We start from the raw sequence: 16,822 nt of genomic DNA, 5'->3' as shown, positions 1-16,822 counted from the left end.
AAATATAGTAAAAATAGCGACCTATTATAAAAAGAAATTAATTAGGATAAATTGGGAAAATAAAAGTGAAAGCTAATAAGTGAAAATAATTTTATATATTAAGAATTGAGAAAGCAGTTCGTTCGAAGGAAAAGCGACTCTTTTGTTAATAAGAAGTGTAGGACAGACAGACACAGACACAGACACAGACACAGACACAGACGAGTCCGAATTCCCCCAGGTACCTGAGGTGCAATTAATAAAAATGGACGGTCCAGATTAATTTCATCCAGGCTAAACTCAATCCGGTAGTTGTTGAAGCTATGGGGCTTCCTTTGAGATTCGCGCCAAGTGAAATGAATGATCAAGATTCACCACTTGCACTACCTGGGGTGATGCGGACTCGACACAGACACAGACACAGACACAGACACACAGTGCTTTGCTTTAGTTGCTGCAAGTCTGCAACAAAAAAAAAAAAAAAAAAAATCTTGACCATCTGACGAGCGTCTATTCTATCTCCTCTCAAAAAATCACATCACCGTTCAATGGAAAACCCTCCCCCTCCCTCTGCCACCGCCCCCGCCGTCGCCACCGCTCCCGTCGCTGACGACACTGATCCGGCTTCCCAGGCGCGGGAGTTAGTTGTCTCCTTCTCGCGGCGATACCAGCACCTCCTCGACCGCGCCACTCCGTTCGTGCGCGAGCGCTGGCTCGGCCTTGGCTGCCTGGCGTTGCTCTATCTCTTGCGCGTGTGGCTCGTTGAGGGGTTTTATATCGTCACCTATGCATTGGGCATCTATTCGCTGGGTCAGCTGGTCGCGTTTCTCTCCCCCATGGTTGACCCCGAGATCCAGGAATTTGTCGATGGTTCCACTCCATCGTTGCCCACGCGATCGACTGACGAGTATCGCCCCTTCGTCAGGAGATTGCCTGAGTTCAAATTTTGGTATGTTATGTTTTCCTTTCATGCAAGTAAGTACTTCTCACGCTGGTAAATCGCCAGAACACTGGTACTTGGTGTGAACTTGAGGTGCTTATATTCAAATCTTACTCTTTTTCTTTCAGTTGTCATATTGTTCAAGATCTTGTGCGGTTCCTTGATTAGTTGAATTTATTAATAGGTTTCCTGTTCCTGTTCCTGTTCGTCTTTGCTGGTTTAGTTCAATATATATGACCAAATTCCCTGGAACATAACATAAATTGATCCAAATCTAAGACTGAAGACTGAAGACTGGACGTAGTAATGTCTTATGTATTTATTTTTGTCTCCTGTGCAGGTATGCTGTGACGAGGGCTTTTTGCATAGCATTTCTGATGACATTTTTCAGTATTTTCGACGTACCAGTGTTCTGGCCAATTCTACTCTTTTACTTTTGCACGCTAACTTTTGTCACAATGAAGCGTCAGATTCAGCATATGATCAAGTACAAATATGTACCATTCTCCTTTGGAAAACAGGCAAGTATCATTTCTTATTGCCACAAAAATCAATACTCCCTATACTTTTTCTTTACACACTATTTCCTATTGGTGCACAGCAAACATCATATGTAGGAGCATAATCTTGTTATCATAACTGGTCATGGCTTCAAATTTTTAGTTGAAGAAAATCATGGAAATAAAAAAACACATCTCCATTGCAAAATCTTAATATATATTATTGTTGTGTATACTAAACTCTCTTTCCCTCCTCTCTCTCCAAAGCGATATGGTCGAAAGAAAGCAAGTGCAACAGAGGATGCAAGTCTTATGAAAGAATAAAATAAAAGATGCAAGTGGTGGTGTCTATTGGAAAAGGATGTAGCATTTTTGATTAATTGGTTAATCTTTTTTTTTTCAATAATTTTAGAGGTTTTATGGAATATCTTTTACATTATCAGTATTAGGTCAGATAAGCCCTGTAGCGCAATAATGTGTTTGTTTATTGCTTCTCTTTTTAAGTGTGGCTCTATTATTTTATAGGTAATAGTAATCTATGGGAAGTGCTTATAGTTGATTAGTGTACACTGGATATATATTATTGGGTATTTTTTTTGGTACAGTTTGCAGCAATAAGTGCTGCCTGGTCACTGCTATACTACTAGCCAGTTTGTTTGTACCAGTATCAGCCCAAGTGGTCCTGGACAGATCTAGATACTGAGTTACTTGATGCTATAGGACCAATGTTTCCATTGAATTAGAATTTTTACTTGAACCTTGTTTGCTTAAGCATGTGTATGCCTCAAGTGTTAGAACATACTAGTCAAGTATAGCGAGCTAATTATAGTTATGGTGATTTTTCTAAAGATAATAACAATGGAACATCCTTTCTTCCTATATTTTTCCTTTTTATTAGAAAGAGAGATTTGTTTCTAGTTTGATGACTTGACTTGGGCTCTATCTGTTTTAACTTGTAAATATATATATCTCTTCGTAGAGGGATAAGATGTATCAATAATAATATTCGTGTTAGATTTACAGTTGTGCTAGCCTCAGCTCTCTGAAGCTGCTTAGTGGATTTGTGTATAAGAAATATATAGATAATGGTCCTGATTTTGTCCTAAACTAAACAGATACATACTGTGAATGTGATACACAGTTAGTTCAAATGGAATAACCGGACCCTGTTATTTCAAATTCAACCGTTGGATTTATTCATGTGGGAATCTCAATGAAGATCAATGGTTAGATTCATTTGGAACAACAAACAAGTTCCTGTTCCTGTTATTCCATTTCGATAACAACAGATTTGAATTCAGGTAGAGGACTAGCGGAGGTGTGGATTCGAAATTCTGATATCACTCCTTAACACAAATCATCAAATCGAATTATTAAAATTATTCCTTTCAATATCAAACTTAATTATTATTGAGAACGGTATGTAGTAATGTATCGTCTTATTAAATGAATTCAATAGGGGCCCTTCAATTGGTAAGAATTGGTTATGAAAACAGTTTAGCTAGGAGTCATGAATGAAATTGATCAAGAAACGATTCATAATATATTATTGTATTACTAAACGGAATTAATGCAAAAGACAAAGTTGCTGCATAAAAAAGAAAGTGTCGAACAAATTTGTGAATTGACTGTCGACAATTCTACTTGCTCTACCTGGACAAATAAAAAAAAAAGAAAAAAAAAAAGAGTAAAGATATTATTCCCTACTTCTAGTTCTCGGATGGTCTCTCGGCCTCCAATTCAGTTATCTAACAAACCTTATCCATATCCAAAAAAATAAGGACACGTCTCTCCCACCCCATCACTTTTGACAGTCGATGCCTCACCGCTCTCCTCTTCGATCCCAAAGTTCCTTCATCGCCGACCACAGAAGAGCGTGGTGCACTGTTGGAGGGGGGATCCATGCTAACCCGGCAAAAGTTGTCAGAGTGCAACATATGAATACTTTATTAGTTAGATATAAATAATTCATTAGTTAGAAATGAATACTTCATTAGTTAGATATACATACTTCATGTTATTAGATATGAATAATTCATATTTACATTAATTAGTTATAAATACTTCTATAGTTAAATATGAACAGTTCATTAGTTAGATATGAACACAATATGCTTACCATAAAAAAAAGACTTTTTAAGTGAATTGAAAATGTGTCTTGGAATATGTGTCCCATAAGAGGTGTCTGATTTTGAATTGTATAAATTATTTCATACATATGAATATTTCATTAGTTAAATATGAATGCTTCATGTTCTCAACATATGTTATAAGTAATAAAGATTATATGAATACTTTATTAATTAGATATGAATACTTAATAATTAATGGTCCCCAATCTTGGTAGTGGTCCCCCAATCTTGGGGTGATGATATTAAAACAACTCAATTTTATATTAACACAACATCATCAAAATATTTTACTCTATAGACAATTTTATCCTTCATTAAGTGTTTCCTTTAAAAACTGATTCTCTCTCATATATTAATACATAATTGTTTTTCCTTAAAAGTTATGTTTTATAAAGTATGTTATTTTGTTTAAATATATTTTTCTGTCATATATTATTTAAAAATTTGTTCCTTAAAAGTTACTATAAAATATGTTTATGAACTTTATGTTATCGCATAATAAGTATTCATTGTTTATTTTAATCAAATCTTTATCGGAATTAAAAAAGTGAATTGATTTTATTATATTATCACAATCTATCAACATTGTATATATCGATTTAACATAATGCAAAATGTAAAAAATGTAAGATCAACGAAATTCTGTAGCTTTTGATTTAACATAATGCAAAATATAAAAACAGAAAAAAAATATCTAGCAATTATGGAAACCAAATAATTTAATAATCATTATATTAATTACATTATGAAAAAAAATATGGTAGTTAGGAAGACATTTAATGAAGGTTAAAATTGTCCACACATTAATTTTTTGTAAAGATATTGTGTTAATATAAATATGTGTGGTGTCGATATACCTAGCCAAAAAGTAGGACTCACAATGGTATTTTGTCAATAATTTTTGAGGAGGGGTATTTTGTTTGATGATTTTTGAAAGTAGGGTATTCTATCAAATTTCTCGTAATTTATTAGTCTGAAATCTCAGTTCTTGACACAGAACAAAAAAAATTGTTAAAACGTCTCGGGCCAAATAGACATCTTGGCATAAGAAAAAAAAAGAAAGGATGGCATCTCAGTGTTTATGAATTTTATAAAAAAAAAAAAAATCAATCAATTTCTTTTACTTTATTTATGAATTTTGTAAAAAAAAAATCAATCAGTGTTTATGAATTTGATAAATTCCTTTTACTTTATTTATGGTTAATTTCTAAAAAAAAAAATCACACTAACTCGTCAATGAAACTATACCGATGGGATATATTTGTACATCTTTGAGGATATTGATTCGATCAAATAATGGCCGTTGTAATTATAAATCATAAAAGGAGAATGGGGTGTTACTGTAGCAAGGAACAGTGACACCCCCATTCTCTGCCCTTTGATTCTTATCCTACGGTCTAGATTGATTCCTGTGATGTCATCTTACGCCACCAGCAAAAATTTCCCAATCTGCTCGTATCTCAAGTTCCATCCCGCCTTCGATTTACTACCTTCGCTCTCTTTCAAATTTTTTCGCCGCGTGGCTCTCAGTTCACGCCACCTGCCCCTTCCATTTGAGTACTACCTCCCTCCGTCACCGCCATGTCCACCTCTTTCATTTGCGCCATCCAACACATCGGACTCCCTTCTTCCACCCACCTCCAGCTGGTCCCCGTTTCTCTATTCGTTTTTTCTCCCACCTTCCTTCTCTGTCGGCAATCTCGTACCTGACAACTCTGCCCGCCGTCGTTCTCTCTGCCTCATCGGTCTTCCTCTCCGTCGATCAGTAAGTTCTTCTCCACTATACCGTTGCATAGGCCACAATGGTTTCGGTAATTGGAGACATTCTTGGTAATGATTTCAATTTTCGCCCCCCTTCCAGCTCCATGCTTCACAAATTTAAACAATGTTTCCTTGTATAGTCCTACCAAATTTGTCTCACAAATTTCAGCTCCATGCCCCACCATTTTACGATACTAGTACGTGGTATACCAGTACCAGTACGTAGTGGTGGTTCTGTCATTAACACTATCGAGAGGTTCTTCATGGATTACTATCCATCTACATATTTGTCCCGCATAGTTGTTCGCTAAACTAGCAAGTTATGTCACCTCATAGTAAGTCAATTTGACCCAATACAATTTCATTTGTAAAAATTTCCAGAATTTACATATATCCGTGCAAAACAGGAAAATCATGCAGTAACCTGCAAAGTGCAGGAATTATCAGATATGCCCTATTGTGACCATACCAGTATCAGTTGGTGCATGACTGTGTGTGTAAATTATAATGACAGGTGGCAGAAATAGTTCCGACAGCGCATCCGACTCAGATTAATTGAAGTTCCCTTCAATACTAGCACATCAGACTTACAGTAGATAAAAAAAACTACTGATCTTTTTCTCATTTTGTATATAATAAATTGCCAAACCATTTTTACTAAGATAATGGTCATTATTTCATTTTTTTTGTCGAGTAGCACTTTTTGGAATTCAACGAGCCTAAAGATCTCAGCAGAGAGGACAAGGATATGCTAATTGATGACATGGTAAATAGATAAACTTCTATTTTCTCTTTGTATCTTTCTCACATTTATGGTAAAATTAATACTTGAATTATAATCATTATGCATAGGTGAGAGAGAGTTGGTTTTAATTTTCTAATCCTTCTTTCCTTATTTTCCTTCTTATTATTTTATTTTTTTACATTTTTTTCCCATTAGTTTTGTTGATTGCCTTGAACATTTTCTAAAAAGTATGGCTTCGCCAACAGTTTGGATTTTTAAGAAAAATGAATTTCAAATATGCATGGACAATAATGAAGTTCCTTATTCCATACATGTAAACTGATACCCTTAAGTCAACCCGCTATGCATTTGCTTCCCAATACTTGGTTTGGATTTTGAGAGATTATGAGAAGTTGATAATGTTATTGGGTTTGAATTTCAGAGGTTTCCATTGAAACCCCAAATTCTGGATACAGTGAATAATATAAATGAATGATTAAAATTTCAAACGGATTTTTGATCAGCATTTGTAGGAAGCATAACAAGTCTGTATCCGAGCTACTACCAGTATCTGACAGTACCAATCATACTTGCATATCAGCTCAGGCAAGGTTTATAGTAATAAAAACTTGATTATGAGCTTCTGCATATAAATTTGAAGTGCTGAAAATAGCTCTCCAAAGAAAAGTTTGCTCAAAACTTCCTGTAACTCTAATTGTCCTTTCCCTTAAATTCATATCTGATCAAACTGTAAATCTTTCCTAAATTTTGTAAATTTTGATAATTTAACTGTTTTGTGTGTTGTCATGCAATCAAGAGGGAGAAGATGCCCCTCAATAAGGCAAGGAACCTGTGCAGGAAGAGAAAGAAGAGTTGCCTTAAGAACCAGATTAGAAGTTGAGCCCCCTGAATCAGAACCAGAGCCTCAACCGGCTACCACAGGCGATTTATTAGTATTTTTTTCTTAGATAATTATTATTTTGAAAGAAGCACCAAAATCCTGAATTATTAATGCCCGAATGTTGAAAAACTAGCATAGTTGTTGCTCAACTAATTTGTAATATTTCAACTCAACTGCTCTCAAATGTAATTGTTTCTGTAATATTGTGCCCAATCTAAAGTCACTTGCTAACTATATGGAGTTGGAACTAGGCCTACTGTTGAGATATAGAAGGAACAAACTAAAAAGCTCTATATGTACAGTTCACTAAAATTTATGGTAAGACATTTTCCGCCACTGATGGAGATGGATTTGGTGTAGTGGGAGGTTGGATATTTGTTGTTCTTTATACTACACAAGCCTAACATTTGTCTTCTTATCTTCCTACAATGAAGGGTTTTGGTCGAGAGATGAATCCAGTTGCCACTGAGCTTGAACAAAGCAATGCTTCAGCTCTAGATATTATCTCAACAGGTTTAATATTGTTATTATTTTTATTATTTAATATAGCATTTCTATATATAATTCATATGAATTCATTAATTTTCTTTCTTAATTAAGAATTATATTTTTTTTATATCCATTGCAGCATCTAGACCACATAAATAATGTTACCAACTTCTCAACAGTTACAAAGATATCATAGACTTCAACATCAAATAATAGTAAAAAATAATTAACAACTATCCGTTATAATCTTTCGTATTGCAAAAAGGGAAAAAAAATCAAAGAGAGTACGTGTGAGCAAAAGAAGAATACACAATTTTGACGTAGCAGGCAACTACTTCCGAAGCTTATATTGTTTTCTGTTTTCCTCATGTTAGATCAGTATGTGCATTAGGCTCATACCCTTTGGAAATCATGTCATCAAGAAAATCCAATTTCTCAATTTCACCTTTCTTGCACAGCACAGCTAAGAGTATTGTAGGTTACTACATTAGGCTCATGTCACTCATGACATGTACAAAATACAATGCTTTCCTAATTTCATCTTTCTTGCACAGCCCAGCTATAAGAGTGTTGTAGGTCACTACTAGCAAAAATGTTCTTAAAAGCATTTGCTACCTTGTCAGGATCTGTCAAAGGTCACCTGAACGGATGCCGTGACATTTGCCTTTACCCAGGTAATTATAGAGGGTTGAGCTGCCACATACGGAACCTTAATAAATTCTATGAAGGCTACTATTAGACACACAAACTTTCTGGACACTGCAGGTCGTGTAACTTCTCGATTTATCCAAAAATAGTTTTTGGTATTAAGCTTATGCAACACAAATTATTTTTTCCAGGACAGTAGTTGCTTAGAAGATCGATAGGTTTTTTCTTACGCAGGTGTGGATCAAAGGAATGCTACTTCTCAGGTAAACTTCTTTTTGTTCGGCTAATCCACAAAGAATGATTCAAATTTCCACTGTGCATGCTTCCAATTGTCATATCAGGTATGCATGATCTGATTTCTGGTATGACACAAAGGATCGCTAGAAGGAGATGATGTCCATGGAAATACAATAGACACATTGTCAATATTGCAAATTGAATCACAATCTAAATAGAAAAATCTGTGAATGTCATAAGGGACTGCATGCTTTCATTTTTCTGATTAGGTATGCATGATCTGATTTCTGGTACGAAATTTTATGGTTTGATACCATTCAAACGTTTAGTTCTAGGATAGAAACTTCTTTACTTGAGTGACCAAGACAGAACCCTTGGGATTAACAATGCTTCTCATAACAAGCGAGTTAGCACCCATACAGTATGCTTCTTTTACCATTCAAATTTGAGTTTCACCTATAGTCTTGGCATTAAAAATTGACTATTCTTTCTTTTTTGTTTTTGTTAAGAAAACAAAATCAATTCTGTATTGTAAATTATGATGCAGATGACAGAAGGCAGAATAGTTTCATGTGGAATAAGGCACTGTTTGGTCTGATGAGGCCGGTGATTAATTCTTCATGGGAAGGCTTATCATCATCAGATTTGAAGTTCTCGAACTCAAATGGGAAAGAAGTTTGGATGAAGCCGGCAAATGGCAAATGTTTAGTAGATGGTGAGATGCTTCATCTAGGATGTCAAAATGGAAGTCCATAACACTAATCTAAATCCTTACTTGACTCTCAGCCATGATGTAGACGGGCTCTTGGAGCATACCACTGGAAAGTTTATCTTTCATTTTATTTTATTTTACTTTTGAGATGATGGTTATATTATGGATTTTGGATCAGTACTATTTTTTTTTTGGGGTGACGATTAGAAAATGGATGTTGAATCAGTTGACATAGTGTTCTGGTATGTATTATATCTATTAGAAAATAATTAAACTTAATGAATGATTAAATTCCCAAATTGAAAGAAGTGAAGCTAACAGAAAATAATCAAGTCATTGCAGTATGGGACAAGAATAACCCTATGTATACCAACGTACAAGCAAAAAAGAATACACAGCAAGATTTATTTCCATATATAAAGGTCACTATTATGTTTACTTGATTAATGCAATTGCTGAAAATAATATAGGAAACCAAAAAGGTCACCTACAAAAACCAACAACAAAAATGACAGTTGCGGCGGAGCCGCAACAAGGTTACTAGTTTACTGTCTCAAATCTCAATCCTTGACCCCTAAGAAAAATCAATCGGTAGCTTGAATTCCCATGGGTTTAAATAGGAAAAATAACAATTAATGACGTGAAGCATTGGTTGGGTAGCATGGTTTTATTTCTCATTTTAATTCCCTAGAAAGGTTTATTACCCAACCAGCTTCAGTTTTTGCAGGGAAAATAACAATTAATGAGTGAAGTGAAGCGTGATGACGATTCATTTTAGGGAAAAAATTTTATTTGAAACTCCAAAATTTGAAAATTAGTTATTTATCACCCTAAAACTTGAAATTAGTTATTTGCCACCCCAGAATTATTAAATTAAGCTATTTGTCACAAATATACACTAAATTCAGATTTTTGATTCAAATAATTCTGAAAATTAGCATATAAAAAACCGTATTTTAGTATTTTCAATATTACCCTTCAATTTCAATTGAACAGATCTAATTTAGATCGGAAGCTAAACAGATCAGATCCCTTCTTCGCCTCTCTTCTTCTTCGACAATTGAAACAGATCCCTTCTCCAAAACTCTTCGCCTCTCTTCTTCTTTGCTAAACAGATTCCCCACTTCTTCGCTTCTCTAGCGAGCCTCTCTTCTTCTTCTTTGCTAAACAGTTCCGCGGATTGCCCACTTCTCCAATTGAACTGAATAGCTCTCGACGCCCACTTCTCCAGCGAGAACCGCTCCTCTCCATCGACAGCGAGATCCCCTTCTCCTTCCGTCGAGCCAATCCGCTACTATAGAGTGTAAGAATCTCGACTTCAATTTAGAATTTGTTTTTGCTTCCTCTTTTTCTCGTGAAATTGTCTGAGTTCTGAGATTCTGGTATTCTGATATTGAACTACTCTGACAATATAATTTACAAACTTATGTGTATTCTCTTGCAACTATTTTATGTGTATTATCTTTTGTTCTTTCTTTTCAGGAAAATCTGACAATCAATGGCATGTTTGGAGAATATTCTTTGATTTGAAGCTGCAGAATTTTTTTTTAGAGTTTGAATATAGTTGGATGCTTGTATCAACTGGGCAGTAAAAGTGAATTTATGCATGTGATTGTGATAATAGAGTTGTGATATCAGAAGTATGCTTTATCAATGTAAACTGGGGTTGCTCCATGATTCTTTATTTTTTTTATTCGGATAATTAATTAAATTTGGAAGCCTTAGATGTTGTAAATTTGTAATGAATTCTTTGTGGAATATAGAGAGTACTTTATTTTAATATTTTCTTTGATTGTTGTTAATATGTGGTTGTTTTCTTTAGGCATTGTTGAGGTATTGTTGAGATAGATATATAACCGGCCACATTATGAAAATATTGAAATAAACATAGTAAAGATTATTGCAACTATACTAATGCATACCACAATTATAGATTACACTTAAAGTTTTATGGATTTCACTTAAGACAAATCAAATATCCAAGGCAACCATACTATCTATGACCATCTATGTATTGGTACAAAATAAGTACCAGTTCTTACAAATAGTAATTAACAAATTGTAAATATTGTTATCATGGAACGAAATGAATAAACAAAACAAATTGAATATTATCCATGAAACTGGACAAGCTGGAGAACAAGGTGGTCACCAGTGCATTATGTAAAAGTTGCAAAGAAGCCCTTCTAAAGTTTTCGTTTAACAGATTTAGCAAATGACACTTATTAGCTAAACCATGTATGCAAGACATCTATCATTTTATCAACTTTTTGCAAAAAAAGCAGAATAAAACAAAAAGATTAATTAATCTGACATATATCTTCATTAGGTCAATCTAAGTGAATATAATTGGATGCTTGTATCAAATTCAAGCACATACCAAAAGAGCACATTAGCATATATACCAAAAAAGAGCAATCTAAGTTCTGTACAAAAGAGAGCTCTATCTATCAAAAATACACAAGTAATTTGTAATATTTTCCTTGCTATTATTTATATCAACTTCATTCATTCAAGGGCTTCATAAGTTTTGTAGAAGATGGATGGCCATTTTCTTCATCTACAATCATATCCTGCATAGAAGTAACAAGACATATCAGTAGATAATGCTCCTGAGCTCCAATAATTTTGAAATTTTATGAGACTAATAACAGTAGACTTTTCATTGATTTAAAACTAAAAAATCATTACATGAGCAAAGTTACATAAATAGATGAAAACTGGTTATATAAACTGCTTAGGACATAGCCTAGCTAAAATTACATAAACTCTCAAGTTACACATAGCCCAACTAAAGTTAGACTTTTCCATTCAAGCTCATTTCATATATAGTCAGGAGAAGAAGGGATGAATTTATAACTAAGATGTACACTAAATTGGATTGATTGTAGTCTAATTAGAGCTATTTTTTAGTGGATCGCTGCACAAATTAGAGCTAATGGAGCAATGATTCATTAAAATAAAGCTAATCACACAATTAAGGTTAATTCAAGCAACAAAGGTAAACTATCATGATACTGTTTATCATGATCCTAATTGAGGGACATGAAACTATTGCTCAACAATCCACTAAATTTTTTTGTATAATTGAGGTTTAATACAATATATCAGCATCAAGTAGTCAGTTTGATTGATAAAGATTGATCTTGAAGTTGCAAGGGCGGAACTTCTACCAGGGGTGCCAACAGATTTATGTTGCTTCCAATAGATTTACTGCTGGCGGAGAAAGAACCAACGGAGGAGGAACTGGCGGGCGGAGGAGAGACAGGCGGGCGGAGGAGGGAGGATCCGTGGTTCTCAGGCGGGCGGAGTAGGGAGGATTCGTGGTTGTCTTCTCTTTCTCTTGTCAGGCTGGCGGAGGAGGGTCTGGCCCTGCTCTCTTCGTCTTAGGATCCAACTATCGAGCAAACAGATCCAAGCAGCTAAAAATTTGATTAGCACGGATATTTTGATTACTGTTAAAATTTATTGTATTTTCAGAATAATTTAAATTAAAAATCTGAATTTAGTATATAATTATACAATGAAGGGGAAGTTTTTAACGTTACCTTATTAATTAGCCTTAGCCGGGTCAAGTCACGTGTCGATCATGTGATCATGTCCTTTCGTCTACGTTAGTATGTATTGACACAAAGCACTTATTATTATTATTCTACGGAGAACGGAGTAATGTATGATTGGTTAATCACTTATCATTCCACCAATAGAATCTGATGCTTGACATTTTATGTAGAATAGCGTAAGATCTGATGGATTAATTGCCCAAAGAGAAGTTCCTCTCCTCGGGTTTCACTACTGATTCCCTGGTTGACCTCGTTTTAGAAATCCATTGTTTTTCCTTTCCTTTCCTTGGGTTTACCTCTCCTCAACGCGCTTCACCCGAATTAAAATAGAATAGTCCGAATCCGACTCCAGTTGAGCAATTACCATACCCAGCCAGATCTCATCTCATCTCCTCTCTTCTCTTCTCTTCTCTTTTTCTGAATTGCACTCCCTTTTTTGCCATGAACACAATTTGTGGTATTCAAGGACAGCTCCTCGATGTAACAGGTACTTTACTTTCCCCATTTTTAATTCTCTTGTTCAGGGGTCAATTTCAATTAGAGGAAGGAAGGGATTAAGGGATGCTATGCTGGATAGATAGATAGATACTATCTTTTATTTATTTAAAACGCTTAATTAGAGGAAGAGAATATTATTGATTGATGTTATTTGACGATAATCTTTTCCTCTCTCAGTTGTAGCTTGTAACAAGTTGAGAGATACGGAGCTGTTCTCGCGGCAGGATCCATATGTCTGCCTTGAGTATGCCAATTCTAGATTTCGCACCCGTACCTGCACTGGTATTCTACTTCATTTTTTTCTCTCCTCTTCTCTTCTCTTCTCTTCTCTTATTGCATTGCAAAATTAACCTCAGTTATTTAATATTTTGGTTTTAGCATTCCCTTTTTGGTGTTTAGCTGCAACAAAAAGGATTTTTATGAGATATATTCAAATGTAACTTCAAAGGATTTTTATGAAATTGCAATGCCTTTATGAAATTATTGGTACAGATGGAGGTAAAAACCCAACTTTCCAAGAGAAGTTTCAGATTCCATTGATTGAAGGTTTGAGAGAATTTAATGTCGCAGTCTGGAATAGTAACACTATCAAGAATGATGATTTTATTGGAAGTGGAAGGTACATCTTAATTGGAAAATGTATTCAGCCCACTCCTAAATGTCCACTTTGGATGTGTCCACTATCTAATATATATATATATATATATATATTTTTTAACAAATTGTATATATAGATAAGTTGTCTCAACAGTAAAAATTATTTGTCTTTTAATCAATGAAACGAGGGCTTTGACCATTAGTTTTTCTCAAAATAAAACAGTAAGTTTATTGTTTAAACATAAAATTATAAAAAAGTTACTCTGTGATTGTGTGCTTTTAACATTAAATTAGTTAGTTTTGACAAAAATATTGTTCTTGTAAAACCTTAGTTTCTAAAGGTCACAGAAGTGCAATGATGGCAACTGATGTGACTTCCATATCACTACCCGACACGCTTTGAGAATTGTAACTATATATGTTAAGGGGAACTAGAAAATGTTAAAAAGTAATTAGCTAAGTTATTATAAAAGCCATATTTTGTTAAAAGTGACCCATTCAGTATTTGTAAAAACACGGTCACATGATTATATGTTAAAAGCAACTAATTTAGTTTTAAAACTAATCACTTAAGCGTTTATTGGTACAATGTTTTTTAAAAGAAACTGGTACAGGACACAACGATGGACACTTCAGAAATTGAGTCCTCTCATGACTCCTTTTCATTTGGTTTTCTTTAGTGCTACAAGTTATTGAATAATTGTATTCAAAATTTCTAGATAATTAATTTTTGATGAATACTTTTTTGTGTTTCCCAGAGTTCAACTTCACAAAGTTCTAACACAAGGTTACGATGATTCCTCTTGGCCAATCCAAACCCGGAACCTCAAGTAATTTTATCCTCTTCTTGTAGATGTGAATATCTTAAAAATACATTTGAAGAATAGAATTCCAATTTTCATGGTGGTTGGACTGAATGCAGGGCTGGAGGAGAAGTGAAGCTCATCATGCATTTTTCTGGTGCATCGGTAAGTATTTTTTAATTTTCTTTTTCTTAGTAGTAGTGTACTATTTGAAAGCATAATATGTGCTAACACTAGTACTTGAGAGCCTAAATATAGTATACATCTTATGATAGTGATACTGCTTCCAGCATCAGTTGTTACAGAAAAATAACCATCTAGGTTTCTCAAAGCCTTTGACTTATTTGTTCGTGCCCCATGTGTTACTGTGCCTACTGATTTAACTTCTAATTTCTAGAGAAGGTTGCTATTTTTCTTCTTTTCCTAATTAAAGCAATTCTAGGCTAGAAGGGTTGAATGATTGTTTTATTGGGTATCATAATGTGATATCAGAATCTCTAGTTCATCCTGTGCTTTCAGACAAAACACTGAAATATGCCTAGTTTTAAACATCTGAAGAAGATTTGCTTGATACTGTCTTAATTGTTTGGAGATCTCAATACTGTTCATATATGGTAATGATAGTGGTTTATGTTGATAGACTTTCTTTTTCATTCCTTAAAGAATAAACATAAGCCATCAGCATACGACCCATATGCACATACAGCTCCACCGGCATCACCATACGGGTCGATGCCACCATATGGCCAGCCACCTCCTCCATATGGATACCCTCCAGTTGGTGGGTATCCTTACCCAGCCCCACCTTCTGGCCCGCCTTCATACCCGAGTGCAGGTTACCCGCCTCCGCCTATGACCAACCCATACCCACCAAATGCATATCCTCCTGCCCCATATGGACAGCCCTACCAACCTCCACCTACAGGACAGCCTCCTTACTACCCACAACCAGGTACAACTTGTATATTGAATTTCTTTTTCATGGTATTTTCCTGCATTTTGGTATCTGGTAATTTGTGTGTTCTTTTATGTCCAAGCTAAATCTCCTGGAACGAGCTCATTAAATTGGAAAACCAACATAGAAATCCTCTTGGTTTGATTTTAATTTTAATTTGGAGTTTTGGAAGAAACTAAGCAAAAGAGCTTTGCCAAGAGCAGATATGCCACCATAGAACTATATCTTTCCCATTACAATCTGCTGCTTCTGATCGATTGTTGTTTACAAATTATTTTGAGCAATGCCTTTTGTGTATTAATTGTGAGTATGAGAAATGCTGGGTAATTAAAATGATAAAACATCAAATTTATATTTTAAAGAAAAAGGAAAACAGAAATTTGTTTTGTGAAGGGCTTATTGTTACTTCTTTTTCAGGACCATATCCGGGAAGATATCCTCCGCCATATTAGTTGTAAAACTTTAAAATCAAGATATGGATCTTTAGAATGGTGAGAAGACCACAGCCACAAATTTGTAGTACAAGTTGTTCTTACTGTAATTTGTAGACTGTTTACTGTTTTGCTGTTAAATATCAGATATCTTCATATTTTGTGTGAATAAGAACGAGGAATCAGTAGTTATTATTGTTTGGTAAATCTATTGTAAATATGGAATTTATTTTTGTTATTTCACTGCAGTATCGAAGTCACATGGATCCTCAAAATAATTGAACAATGGAAAGATTAAACAGGAGAGCACACAAGCGAGAAAACTGGGAATGCCTTTGCAATTTAATTTTGTTTTTTCATCCTCAAAATTATTTAGTATTCACAAGAAGTTTTTTCATCTAAATTTTGAACTTATAATCTTCCTTACAGAGAATATTGTCTTTGTTACTAGACCACAAGCAAATTCTCTCAAATTTCTTTTTTGAAAAATAATTTTCAAATATACGTATCATAAGTGTTTGATGTAACGATAAAAAAAAATAGTAGTGTGATAAATTCATCCTAAGTTTTCACTTTTCAACTCTCTCATACATGTTTTTCTCAATCCTAACACCCATATCCATCCATAATTTTCAAGAGAAATGTTCTTGGTCCACTGACCTTTGTCCATTGACTATTCACAGCCTTATCCAATTCCGGGTTCAACTGTCGTTTAACTTCCGACAGTCCCACCTTCTAATGGGTCTCGTCTCCTCCTATTTAAACAACACGGAACCTTCCTTTTCTGAATTTCATTTCCGAATCTTCCATTTCCGATCAGATCTGCTTTGCGATTTCCTTCCTTTTTTGTCTCGAGGGAAGATTCAAGCGTGCTTTTCCTTCCTCTTTTCGTCTCAAGTGAAAATTCAAGGGTTCCTAGTCGCCATTTCATCGGTACTGACTATCATTCAAA

At 34.6% G+C, this 16,822-nt stretch overlaps 2 protein-coding genes and 2 long non-coding RNA genes across 13 annotated transcripts; 3 read left to right on the top strand and 1 right to left on the bottom strand.

Moving 5' to 3' along the window:
* Window positions 1-400: 400 nt before the first annotated feature.
* On the top strand, window positions 401-1,948 carry LOC144575786 (protein RER1A-like). Its single transcript, XM_078326033.1, has 3 exons — window positions 401-928; window positions 1,260-1,440; window positions 1,687-1,948. Exons 1-3 carry the CDS (start codon window positions 528-530, stop codon window positions 1,741-1,743), a joined length of 639 nt encoding a protein of 212 aa, XP_078182159.1. The 5' UTR covers window positions 401-527; the 3' UTR covers window positions 1,744-1,948.
* Window positions 1,949-5,079: 3,131 nt separating this feature from the next.
* LOC144575326 (uncharacterized) lies at window positions 5,080-8,847 on the top strand. Of its 10 annotated transcripts, none has more exons than XR_013518394.1 (4): window positions 5,080-5,316; window positions 5,827-6,078; window positions 6,854-7,450; window positions 7,981-8,847. It is a non-coding gene; the product is annotated as an uncharacterized LOC144575326 (long non-coding RNA). The 10 variants fall into 10 exon arrangements; XR_013518396.1 differs by having other exon boundaries at window positions 5,080-6,078; window positions 6,854-6,989; window positions 7,372-7,450; window positions 7,986-8,847; XR_013518397.1 differs by having other exon boundaries at window positions 5,080-6,078; window positions 8,050-8,100; window positions 8,266-8,847.
* A 2,480-nt stretch (window positions 8,848-11,327) lies between these two features.
* Window positions 11,328-12,513, bottom strand: LOC144575862 (uncharacterized). Its single transcript, XR_013518542.1, has 2 exons — window positions 12,197-12,513; window positions 11,328-11,596 (listed from the first exon to the last, which is right to left on the bottom strand). It is a non-coding gene; the product is annotated as an uncharacterized LOC144575862 (long non-coding RNA).
* A 314-nt stretch (window positions 12,514-12,827) lies between these two features.
* On the top strand, window positions 12,828-16,130 carry LOC144575668 (Calcium-dependent lipid-binding (CaLB domain) family protein). The gene is made up of 7 exons (XM_078325882.1): window positions 12,828-13,073; window positions 13,262-13,366; window positions 13,577-13,703; window positions 14,440-14,511; window positions 14,604-14,649; window positions 15,148-15,436; window positions 15,857-16,130. The coding sequence occupies exons 1-7, from the start codon at window positions 13,028-13,030 to the stop codon at window positions 15,889-15,891; spliced, it is 720 nt and encodes a 239-aa protein (XP_078182008.1). The 5' UTR covers window positions 12,828-13,027; the 3' UTR covers window positions 15,892-16,130.
* The last annotated feature ends 692 nt before the right edge of the window (window positions 16,131-16,822 follow it).

The sequence above is a fragment of the Carex rostrata genome, chromosome 24 (assembly GCF_964058835.1).
Source record: "Carex rostrata chromosome 24, lpCarRost1.2, whole genome shotgun sequence".
Classification (NCBI taxonomy): Eukaryota; Viridiplantae; Streptophyta; class Magnoliopsida; order Poales; family Cyperaceae; genus Carex; species Carex rostrata.
This window is presented reverse-complemented; position numbering and strand designations above follow the sequence as displayed.